This window comes from Blennius ocellaris, assembly GCF_963422515.1.
Source record: "Blennius ocellaris genome assembly, chromosome: 5".
Lineage (NCBI taxonomy): Eukaryota > Metazoa > Chordata > Actinopteri > Blenniiformes > Blenniidae > Blennius > Blennius ocellaris.
This window is the reverse complement of record NC_137654.1, coordinates 26,367,177-26,379,538: the sequence shown is the minus strand read 5'-3', so window position 1 is coordinate 26,379,538 and position 12,362 is coordinate 26,367,177. Positions and strand designations below refer to the sequence as shown.

General features: G+C 42.9%; 1 protein-coding gene across 1 annotated transcript; it reads left to right on the top strand.

The window, feature by feature from the left end:
* Nucleotides 1-204: 204 nt before the first annotated feature.
* LOC308130101 (putative helicase mov-10-B.2) lies at nucleotides 205-12,095 on the top strand. Its single transcript, XM_080496293.1, has 23 exons — nucleotides 205-468; nucleotides 543-645; nucleotides 1,274-1,455; nucleotides 1,580-1,676; nucleotides 1,766-1,907; nucleotides 1,994-2,246; nucleotides 3,240-3,353; nucleotides 4,665-4,845; nucleotides 5,044-5,186; nucleotides 5,280-5,456; nucleotides 6,609-6,721; nucleotides 6,890-7,086; nucleotides 7,313-7,410; nucleotides 7,544-7,641; nucleotides 7,735-7,833; nucleotides 8,301-8,403; nucleotides 8,503-8,620; nucleotides 9,502-9,699; nucleotides 10,367-10,438; nucleotides 10,515-10,640; nucleotides 10,712-10,800; nucleotides 10,888-10,997; nucleotides 11,570-12,095. Exons 1-23 carry the CDS (start codon nucleotides 338-340, stop codon nucleotides 11,629-11,631), a joined length of 3,006 nt encoding a protein of 1,001 aa, XP_080352419.1. The 5' UTR covers nucleotides 205-337; the 3' UTR covers nucleotides 11,632-12,095.
* The last annotated feature ends 267 nt before the right edge of the window (nucleotides 12,096-12,362 follow it).

Here is a 12,362-nt window from a genome sequence, read left to right as displayed (position 1 = left end):
TTTGTTTTTTATCTGATTTATTTATGTTTCGTTTCCGAACGTGAACTCGGTAGAGTTTCGTTTCTCCGTTGTGTAGCTGCGCCTGTCGCAATCCGCCCGGTTTCACCGCCGCTCTCTGTGTTATGAAACAAGACGACACCGCCCGTGTGGAATGTCCCGGGGTTTAAAAGGCAACGAACCACGCTGCTGCTGACGCTCGGCTCGGAGACGCAGCTTCCCTGTTTGCTGGGCGTTTTACCTTTTTTTTTTTTTTTTTCTTTCTCTCTCATTATTTGTGCATTTAGACTAATACTTCGTGAGACTTGTCAACATAATCGACTAATTCATCTGACCGAACATGAAGTTGTCCAATCTGTCACGCTGCCAGATTGGACTGGACTTTTTCGAGTTTTTGAAGGAGACCGAACGGGTTTCCATCACAGACAGACTCCAACTCAGAGTCATTTACAACGATGAATTCAGGAGCAGGTGAGTTCTTTGCAAATTGTTTTAACTGATATTTTGAACGTATTGGAAAGCTAATGTTTATTCGATTTCATCAGGACTCCGGATAGAAAAGATCCCAACTTTGGTTCAGTTCTTTATGCTCTGAAAGTGTCCAACAAGATAACAAGACGACGAGACACAATAAACTTCAACCCCAAGGTGAATTAAAGAACCTCTGACGTCAACATCTTTTTCTCTTTATTCGCTTCAAGGAAGCGGTCTATGAATAATAGTCTCAACATTTTAGATTAAAAAATGTCAATTTAAACAGGGTTTTTTTCTGTTGTGATGTGTAATTAAAAAAAAAAATACTCTAATCATCTATTACTACTGATAAAAACAGAAATCAATTTGTGTGATATTGTATAAAGACTTCTGATACACAGGCATGTGACATGTTTATTTCCTAAAACAATTGATCACTGTATAACAACACAGTTTCTAACACGCTGCTAATAAAGAGCCACAGTTGATGTCCAATAATTCTGGTGACATCAAAAGTGTCAAATCAAAAGCTGAAAGCTGTATAAACAAAGTAAGAGTCATCTGATCACCTGATGTGCTGCACCCTTTAGAATGTCACTCAAATCAAGAACTCCCAAGCCAGCACTTAAAACAGAAACCAATAATGGCTCCGGCACCCATGTTGTTTCCCTGCATCACAAGTTATTTTCAATATTTTAAGATCATGCTAGTTTTATATATATATATATATTGATTGATTGTGCTGATTGTTACTGATGCTACGAGACCAAACAAAAATGACATGACGTGTTCATCTGCACAGGTCAAAGATCTTTATGTGGATCAGTGGCAGACAAACTGTACCCGTCAGAAACAGCCAGTTCAAAATGGAGCTGCCGCTTATGAGGCGCCTCAACAATTCACTTCTGCAGAAGAGGCCGAGACGGGAGTCCGAGCCCGACGAAAACTGGCCAGTCAGCTGATCAAAAGATTGGAGGCAGACAGGTAATGGCCACCCTCCTCTGTAGAGTCACTTCTCTCTGGGCTTGTGCTTTGTTTTATTTAATTACATTTTCTTTTCCTTTTCGAGATGCAGTTGAGTGAATCCTCTGCTCTTTTTGAACCGCAGGTCTCAGTTTATTTCTGACAAACGGGGCATCAGTGTCACGTCCGATGATCTGTTTGAAAACGGAAAGCTCAGCGTGTTGGTGGAAAACAAATACGAGGTACTTACATCACCACATTTCTACTTTTTGCTGATGGCTGATCAATAATATATACTTCTATGTATTTTTATTTTTTTTTATTTTACCAGTACGTCATAAATCTCTTTGTGGAAAACACTGGAACTGAACTTGTGTACTTCACATATTACACTCCGCTGCACTGGCTCAAATATTTCGCTCTGTCCGATGAGCAAAAAGTGACCCGTCTGAACCCTCTCTTACTGCAGCCAGGTAGCTTTTGAATTCACGATAACATTTTTTGAAGCAAACGGACGGGACGGTGGCGGCCACTAATCGTCACCTTGCTCTGTTCCCAGGTGACCGCTATGAAATCAAGGTGAGCTTCAACTGCCGCTTTGTGGGTTGCTATCCGGCCATGCTGGCCCTGGAGTTCCAAGCAGATCGACAGGATTCCTCCACTCCTTTCCACATTGTGCGCTCCATTGAGGTGAAATGTATAACCTCATTGGGGCGGGAGCTGGTGGCCATCGCCCCGTACAAAGCTCGCTCCATCCCTGCCTGGACCGAGGAGACGACCTGCACGATTGTGGACGGGCAGCGACCTGAAGGGTACCAGCGTTTCACTCGACGCACTGCCTGCTACACGTTGTCTCATATGGACTCGTCACAGAGAGTTACAGATGTTTGGCTTTTGAGTGAAATTGATGGAAACCGTTAAAAAAAAACAACTTCATGCTAGAGCAATGTTGTATCATGAAACGACGGCATTGAAGTTACAAGCATGCACTGGTGATTTCAGCTACACACACACTTTCCTCCTTGGAGTGGTGAGAATGGTATTGATTACCAGCAGATGGCAACTTCACAGATGCCAAGTGAAGAAGAAGGGAAACAATCATCAGGGACGAAAAAGCTCGTGTTAAGAGAGAGTGAAGGAAACGGTCATCAGGGACTTCGAGATCGGTGGGAAACGATCTAAAATAGATAGAACCAGCAGATGGCTGTAGCGCAAACTGCCGTTAAACCCAAAAGAAGAAGAAGGTCTTGAGAGAGTGCAAGCCACCCTGGCCTCCATGAGCTGGAGCATCGTCGTCCATGAAGGTGAAATTCAGCCCGTGTTGTTCATGCAGGAACCCAATGACTGGATTAAGACCATTCATGTTGTGTGTACCGCTCACGAAGCGTGGGTCAGTCCCGTGTTGACCAGAGACAACTGCCCACACTGCAACACCGCCAACCAACAAAGGCTCGTCTCGTGACAACGGTGGCTGATGCGTCACATGATCCTTGGCGTCTTCAACATCGTTAGTGGCCATAATGTCTGCCTGGGTACCCGTGATGAGGAGGACCATTTAAATACCAATTCTAATTGAACAGGAAATGTATTGGTCCATTCATAGATCAAACTCCTGTTGTGAAGTTTCCCGTTAAGCGTGTTGTTGCGCAAAAAGGACTAAAGCGTTGCACAGTTGGGACACGTGGTTTCAAACGTTATAGTACATTTTAGGTCCAGCTTCAAATTTCAGCCAAAAGGCACACATCCCTAACTTTTTGAGAGTCGCGTATGCGTGTCTTATCTTTTCCATCCTTTCCTCTGACCAGGCTGTCGGTGATTAAGCTGCAAAATGAGGTTCCGCTGAAAAAGTACCAGGTCCCGCCGTACATGAACCAGCTCATCAACTTGCTGAAGCAGCCCAATGCCTTCTCAGATAAAAGGTACGTTAATTTCTGTTTCCTGTGCGTGGTTGTCTTTGCTTTCATAGTTAGGATGTCTTGCCGTGTAGTCGATGTCCAGTGAGAGAGACCTGAAGACTGAAATTCAAACTGATGCCAAAGTTTTCACCTGCACCACAAAATACAACAGTGAAGGAGTAAAAGATTAACTTGAAATCAAAACATTTAATTACCAGTTTCTGCATCAACAACATATAATAACGGCACAATGAAACCCAAGCAGCTCCTTAACTGAGCTACATCAGATAAATTCAACACTTTTAATGACACAGAAAAAAAAAAAATTAGAATACAAATAATATTCCTTTTACGCAAAAGTATTTTAAGGAATTGATCAACTGGAAGCCATTTCAGAAAACTGAAACTTTTCTGTTTTACATGCCCACTAAAGCATTGCTCATAAAATGACATTCACACAAGCCCAACCCTTTTGCCTGTTTTGAGACTGGGTTAAAGATTTCTTATTTTTAGCACCATTAAAAAATATTGCAAAAAAAAATCAACCCAAATAACTGTCAAGTAATCTGATTAAACTTGTGTCATGTAGACACTTCCGATTAGACTTTCCACTTTCAATTATTGGACCAGAGGAGGTTTTTGCAACCTTATTTATGATCCCATCAGAGCCCATAGTCCTTCCTGCCTCGGGCTCCCAGGGGGTCTAGAGACGCCCCTGACGTTTCTGTTTGGTGAAGTGAGACGCTCCGAGATTTTTATGGTCGCTCGTATTGTAAAATTTTACGGTAACGTCTTGGAGCAGGGTCAAACTCTCGGTTTTCAAAATAAAGGACACTTTGAAATGATATGGTTTTCACGTTTGTAACCCCAGCCACAGTTAGCTATTGAATAGAAGTGGGTGTAGTAGTACGCAGGGGCGGGGCCCAGATTCAATCAGTAACACTTTATTTTAACCATATATAATTTTTTTCCAAAATGAAAAAACCAATAAAAGGAAGTAAAGTAAAGTATACAATATGGATGAATTAAGTTGACTCCAATAAAAGCTGGAGAATCATATTAAATCATCGGCACCCATAAAGGGAACATAGTTTGTTCCATGCTAATCAAATATACTCACTGGCACCGAAGCCATGGTAACCTAAATTTACTCCCTCACACATCCACTATTGTGAAGGCCACGCTCTCATTTCAGCCAAACATAGCTTTTTCCTTTTTTTTTTTTAAACAGCGCTTTCTACAAGTATGATCTGTAGACATGAACAGTTACAATGCAGATGTTTGCCACCAACAATCCTGAGTACAACAGCTTTGTGCCTTTTCTTTCATTTTCAGGGAGTTGCTGCAGAGCCCCTTAAGCTGGGAGAGATACTCCGAGAAATTCCAGTTGTTGCTGTTTCTGGAGGAGCTTCAGATGGTGGTCGACATCAAGAGATACAACATCCCCAACGACGAGAAAGACGATCCTGCCGTCATGTACAGAGACACATTCAACAGGAGACTCCTCACTCTGGAGGTGCAGACGAGGAAACGTGTCTTGTCCTGTTTATTTTTCTGCTTTCGACACGAATACAGAAAATAGGATTACCGAATTATTGTTTGCACAATTTCCTTGTGTACTCTGAGGACTTCTGAAAGCACACACCCTGTATGTCTACTGCCATAAGTGAAAGTAAAATCTTGTTTGATTTTTGTTTTTTTATGCTCGCCCTAGGTACCGGGGGTGTCGGAGAACCGTCCGTCCGTGCTCCGGGGAGACGAGCTCCTGGTGCGTCCCGTAGGACAAAAAGGGGTGAAGTACCGTGGTTACGTCCACAGCGTGCAGCTGGACCAGGTCAAACTGGGCTTCGGCTCGGAGTAAGTTCATGACGATACAGTAGACATGTCGTTTGACAAGCGGGTCATTTCTGGCAATTCAAGCTTCCATTTTGTGGGATTTTCTCCCGACAGGTTGCTGGATCGCTTCATCGATGGGATGAAGTTCAACGTGGAGTTCACCGTGAACCGCCTGACCATGCGTCTCCAGCAGAGAGCCGCAGAGTTTGCGTCCATGCACGAACTGAAAGATGTCTTGTTTCCTGCTGCACCGCCGACCTCCGGCCAGAATAATGAGCTTCCTAAACTCAAGTTAGTCATCAACTTGTTTTTTTTATTTTTATTTTTTTTGTTTGTTCGTCAGGTTACAAGAACAAATGAAACACCAGCTGTGTGATTCTCATTCAACCAAAACCAGAGTAGAACCCTTCAAATATCAACTTGCAGCATTTCCATTCATTGTCCTAGCAGCCGGTGCTAGTATCAGTAGCGGCTAACATTAGCTTTGGCTCAGCGCCTGCTGGTCTTTCTCTGTTCTGGTCCTTAATAGGTTCATTCTGCCCACTGCACCAGCAACCGTTTTGAACATAAACTTAAAGTGTGCCAGTCTCACACTCTGGTTTAGCTTTAACTTGCTAGGCGTCTCTTTTGGACCGTGGCTAGTTTGCATAGATGCACAGGATTGGCTGGCGCAACCATTTGTAATTCATGTTCAGGGGCTGAGGGGTGGAATGGCTCCTGTTTATACTTCTCAGCCAATCATGGTGCAATTTAATTATTACCTTCGCAAACGAAAGTTTGGCGACGGTTATATTTTTGGCCGCATGTATTTATTTTTTTATTAGTTTGTATTTATGTATTTTACCAACTTTTATCAAGGTCAATATTGGTGAAAACTTTTGACCAATATTGCATGAAATTTTCAGGATGATTTGTCATCACCCAAGGACCAATTGATGACTGATTAGGTCAAAGGTCAAGGTCGATGCCATGAAAAGTCAAAAACATATTTTTGTGATAACGTGGTCAGTTTTAATCCGATTCATGTCAAACCAACCAATGTTCAGTTTGCAATTCCCTATCCTCTGATGTGCCACATGATTAAGTAATAAACAAACATATTACGTGTGGCATCATTACAAAAACAAACAACAGCATCCATTAGTGGCCCAACAGGAAAACAACATTGTTTTCAGCATTTCTACCATTCCTGTGGAAATGGACAGCATTTTCACGATGTTGCTGTGTAAATGTGGAACATTTCTGAAATGGAAATGCAAAAATTGTGTTTTAACTCAAAAAGTTGTGTAAATGGGGCCTAAATTTCAACTCGTGAATATCTTGCGCACCATTTTAGATAAAGGGGAAAAAATAATTATGAAATTACCCATAAACAACATAAATATGTAATATTCAAATGCGTGATTGAGCTCAAACGTCACACCCTCTTCTTTCTGTTGGCAGGCTGTTCGACTGGCAGCTGGAGAGAAACGAGGAGCAGTACCTAGCAGTCCAGCACATCGTGGCTGGCTCATCCAAACCGGCTCCTTACCTGGTGTTTGGTCCACCAGGGACAGGTACTGCAGCCACTGCGCCTCCTCTGTTCCACCTTTTAAGAGCAAGTTCGGTTTGATCTGTTTTCCTACCATTTGAATTGCGCTCTCGGGGGATCTTACTGTCCAATCGTGGGACATTTTAGTGTACGTCACTACAAAACTTAACACATATCCTGATGGTCTATTCAGGTAAAACTGTGACTGTGGTGGAGGCCATCAAGCAGATCGAGAAGACCGAGGCCTCCTGTCACATCTTGGCCTGCGCTCCGTCCAACAGCGCTGCCGATCTGCTCTGCACGAAGATTTTGCAACACGTGGATGAACGCAAAGTTTACCGCATGTTCGCCGCCAGCCGGGACCCCAAATTCGTCCCCGAGAAACTAAAGGTCAGTGCTGGATGCTCCTTTAATCCGAGTAACTGCAAACCACCTTTAAATGCATTAAATCTGTACTCTGGAGTTAAACGTTTTGACAATAACATATTCACTGCTCATTCGTTTGCTCTCCTGCATGTTTTGCTGCCACCCAGTGGGCTCGAGTGCATTCATCACGCGGTTAATTTCATACGGCGTTTCGCAACTGGTTTGAAACGCTCGTTGTGCTGCTTCACAGGCATGCTCTAACCTCGTCGGCGACTGTTACCTTTTCCCTGCTAAAGAGACGCTGATGGAGTACAGGATCGTTGTCACCACGCTGATGACGGCTGGAAGGTTGTAGAAGGCTGGCCTGCACGCCACATTCTAATCATCGTCCTCGTCACGCGCCGTGCTATTTACATACTTGGATGTGAAGTTGTGGGCGGTGGGAGTTTGCTGTTCTTTGTGACCTCGGCGCTATCTGCAGGTTGGTGACGGGAGGAATTCCTAAGGGACATTTCACTCACGTGTTCGTGGACGAGGCCGGACACGCCGTGGAGACCGAGTGCTTGATCCCACTGGCAGGTGAAGACGGCATCATGGCCGGCAGTTTGCACTAAACCCTGCTTTATAATGCAATTGTTTTTTTGTTTTTTTATTGTTTGTGATATGAAATAGGGTTGCTCGATCCAGAATCTGGTCAAGTAGTTCTGGCTGGAGATCCCAAGCAGCTTGGGCCGATCGTCAGATCTCCATTCGCACAGAAATACGGCTTAGGTGAGTGAGAAAAACGTAGAGTCAAACACCTCAAATTGTTAATCGAGTACATGCAGCCCAATGTTAAAAAACTGGACTGAACAAAGCTGACTGATAGCTTCACAGAAATACTGCTATCAGATGTTGAGACGGCCTCAGTTTTAACGTATGCAGGCGTTTCATCAGACTCTCATGTCCACTGTTAAGAACACATTACTACGACCTTTTGCCAATAACTGATTACTATTACACTCACTGAAGGTTCCGTGAGGAAGAACCTCCACAGTACCTGTGTTGCATGTTGCTGGTTTGATCCACTGCCTGTGTATGCTGCAACATTTAAGTGAAAATGCTAAACTTCGCAAAAACAAACGGCACATGAAAACGACATTATTCATGCAATATATTTTGATCGAGAGTGACGATAAAATTAATGCACAAGTTACTTCAATTTGCTGTAACTTACACAGTACTGCTACTTTCTACAGGAGTGTCCCTTCTGCAGCGTTTGATGACGGATCTCCCTCTGTACGCGAAAGAGGACGACACATTGAACAACTCCTTCGTCACCAAACTTCTGAAAAACTACAGGTGTGGTTGAAAAAAAACAAAAAACGGCCGCTCCCACATTGTTAGAAGTGACATGTACAATTCCCCTGCAATTCAGACACATATTAATTCTTCACACAGATCCCATCCAGCCATTCTGAAGGTTCCCAACGAGTGCTTCTATGACAACGAGCTGCAGATCTGTGCGGATGAAATTTTGAGAAACTCCTTCTGCCGATGGGAATACCTCCCAAATCCAGTAAGTGGTGTCCTTGTGAGCAGATGCAGCCCATTTATATCAAAAAGTATTCCAAAAACACCTCAATATGCCACCTCAGTGCTATAATTTACCTGCTACATAGTTATTCTACGACATTAGTTAATTACATTTTCACCCTTGACCTCTGTCAGATTATATTTGGTCATTTCCTGATTTCGTCAATGCAAGCAATGTAATGCATTGGCAAAATAGTCATGCATTGGCATGACTATGTTGCTTTAAACTTCTCAAAACTGCTCAGCAGATACCTGAACTTTTTTTTTTTTTACTCCCACGGTGTGTAAAAATGTCACATCCAAATTCTAGTACCCAAAAGAAAATGCGATTGTGGAGAGCATTTAGCCCATTGCATTGTGGGATAATGCATCTTTTTTTTTTATAGCTTGTTACAGAATCCAGTGAGAAATGTATCCCATTGACACACCGTTTTTATCTATATTAAGGACGTTTTATCATTTTCCCTTTAGATTCCATGATAAATGAATTACACATAGTGGTGCTAATAGCTCACTTATGTGACTTTTAGAATGTTTTTTGGTGAAATTTGACCCTTTTAAGCATTTTTAGTGAGTGGTACAAAACGATAAAGACAAACGCATACATGTTAATCTAATTACTAATTTTGTGTAAATTGTTTTTCAAATATACAAATCTGGATTCAGTTACTGACTTGACTGTGAAAAAGTGCAAATATTCATGGAGGAGAAAATCTAAAACTGAAGCAGATTATGTTCCTATTAAGCCAGTAAAGACTTAAGTTGAAGGAACGGTAAGTATTGCATCCTTGGTTATTTCACCCCTCTCCACAGAACTAAAACAAAACTTTGACATCGATGTAAAAGCTCGATTTTCTTTCTCAGAAGCTGGGCTTCCCGGTGATCTTCCACGGGGTGGCGGGTGTTGATGAGCGCGAGGCCAGCAGTCCGTCCTTCTTCAACATCGCAGAAGTGGAAATCCTCGTGGATTATGTGAAGAAGCTGCTGGAGTCGCACGGGAAGAGAGGCCAGGGGACCATTGGACCCCAAGACATCGGCATCATCGCTCCCTACAGGAAGCAGGTGACTGAATATAAAACGGAAAAAAAATTTAACAAATAAAGTGGTGCTCGTCTCGATCTCGACATGTTGCAGCATGTCCGGATAGATAGATAGATAATTACTTTCTTCATCCCCGAAGGGAAATTGTTTTGTTGCAGCAATCTGGTACATACGAATATTATAAAATACAATAGAATAGAATAAAAGTAAAAAATAATAATTTCTGGGTATAAGACATACAGTAAAACACAGAACGGAACATGGGCACTTAGAAATAAGCAAGATACAGATAATAACAATGTAATAGTGTATAATACTCGTGTATAGTACTACTAATAATGGTAGCAATAATATAACAATAACAATATGGTAGCAATAAAGTAGCAATATATATATATATATATATATATATATATATATATATCAGTAATAATAATAATAATAATACCAATAGTAATAGTATACTTATAATAATACTAATGGTAATTGTGTACTTGCACATGTATAAATATATGTATAGGTACATGCAATATGCCATATGAAATAATAGAGCTGGGCTCGTAGACGCCGGCACCACAGCTGTAGTAAATAGATGCAACATGCAAACTCAACACAGAAAGGTATTTTTTTTTCTGTAAAAATCTGTATTATCGTTAAAAGCTGTGGCTGTTTTCACGTGTTCACACAGGTGCTGAAAATCCGTAAGGCCCTGGGAAAGATCGAGAAGGACTTCAAATTTAAGTACATGAATGCCCTGAAGGTGACTTATTTCACACTGAAATATCGTGAAATGCAGTATTTTCAGGATGTTGTGAGTAATCCCGTGGGTCTGGCAGGTCGGCTCAGTGGAGGAATTTCAAGGCCAGGAGAGGCGAGTGATCATTGTGTCCACGGTCCGGAGCAGCTGTGATTATCTCAACATAGACAAACACTTCCACCTCGGCTTTGTCAAGAACGAGAAGGTAAACACCAAATGTGCACGCTCGCATGCTGCCAGCTTGATTCCAACACTTTCTCTCTCTCTCCCGCGCAGAGATTCAACGTGGCGGTGACTCGAGCCAAAGCCCTGCTGATCGTGGTGGGGAACCCCAGAGTGCTGAACACAGACCACACCTGGGCTCAGTACGTGTCGTGCTGCTACTTATTCCTTCAAGCACACGCGCGGCATGGCGACGTTCACATGTAACGCCCGAATCCGCTTGTTCGCAGCTTCATCAAGTACTGCGACGACGAGGGAGGCTTCATCCCGATCGAAGCGGAGGAAGACGACAACATGGTCATGAGGCTCGCCGCTCTCAGCCTCAAGGTGGAGCCTCAAGGTAACGCCGGTTCACACGGCAACGGCGTTCGAAGCCACTGAAAATGTGGGACTTTTCGAAACGCCTGGGGCTCAGTCGTCGTGGAAACGCTGCTACTTTGAATGCGGGCTGCAGTGAATGATTCTTTTGTACGTGGACATTAACAACAATGGCAGCCTCGAGTGTCATAAATCTGCCCCATATTCTCTAGTGACTTTTTATATGTGAGCTTTATAGTGGAAATTATCCTGTAATAGCAATTGCCAATTGGAAAGCCCCGCCCCCAAGCAGAGACAAACTGTAATAACAATCCAACTTGGTCCTCTGTCTGTCCATAGGAATGTCTGTGTAGTCACCATTGTTTATAGCATACTGTTCCCTGCTGGTGTGCGCTTTCATTACAAAACAAACAGCACCCTCGAGTGGCTCTCCGTGAAAGTTTTCACACTGTTGCCGAGTAAAAGCGAAATGTTTCTGAAATGAAAATCGACGCGTTTCAACTTGAAACGTCGTCTTCTCGACAGGCTTTTAAGCGGTCCACAATATCCAAGTCCAGAAACACTTTTTTTTTTTTTGCATCTCTCTCTCGTCAGGTGAGACGGCGGAGAGCGACGTCCAGCAGCTCCTGGACCCCGAGTGGAGGAACGACATCTGAGTCCAGTCGAGCAAAGACGACGGCAGACAGACGGCGGCCCCCGCCCCCCTCCCCCCCAGCGCTCCAGCAAATTAACCTGTCACACTTTTTAACCTCCAACAGCTGCTTTCATCCCATGACAATCACGTCTATTATTAACCAATCAAAGCTGTTGAATCTCAGGCGTGTTCTGTAATTCACTGTTCTTAACATAATCAGTCACTTGTTCCCAGCACTTATTCAATGTATTTTGTACAACAGGATCTGTGCCTTAAAAGCAACTTTTTTTAATCACTTGACTTTCACGAATGTACTTTTGATGGCTTAAATTGGTATTTTTACAAATATAACAAACGTGAAACGTCCAAAGAAATGTAGTTATCTGGTTCGAAATGCTGGATGTTTTTTTTAGCTTTCTCATGGCACAAAGAATGGAAGCAGCTGTAATTTATGATGAATGCAGGTTGTAATAAAGCTATTTTCTGACCGACCAAAAACAACTACTCAATTTTGTAGTATTTCAAAAATACTTTATTAACACACTCGTCGCATCCAGACATACAACACGTCGCACACTCCTGTTCGTAAAGAGTCGTCGCAACATTTTGAACTGAGGGGGTTGAATACCGAGGCACCGTTACGGGAGAATCCCCGGCACGTTGGACTGTGATCAAGGTCACAACGGAACGTTTGAAGCTTGCGATAGGATCAATAACTGACATACAGAACGTTCTGGGCTCTTTCGGAGCCGC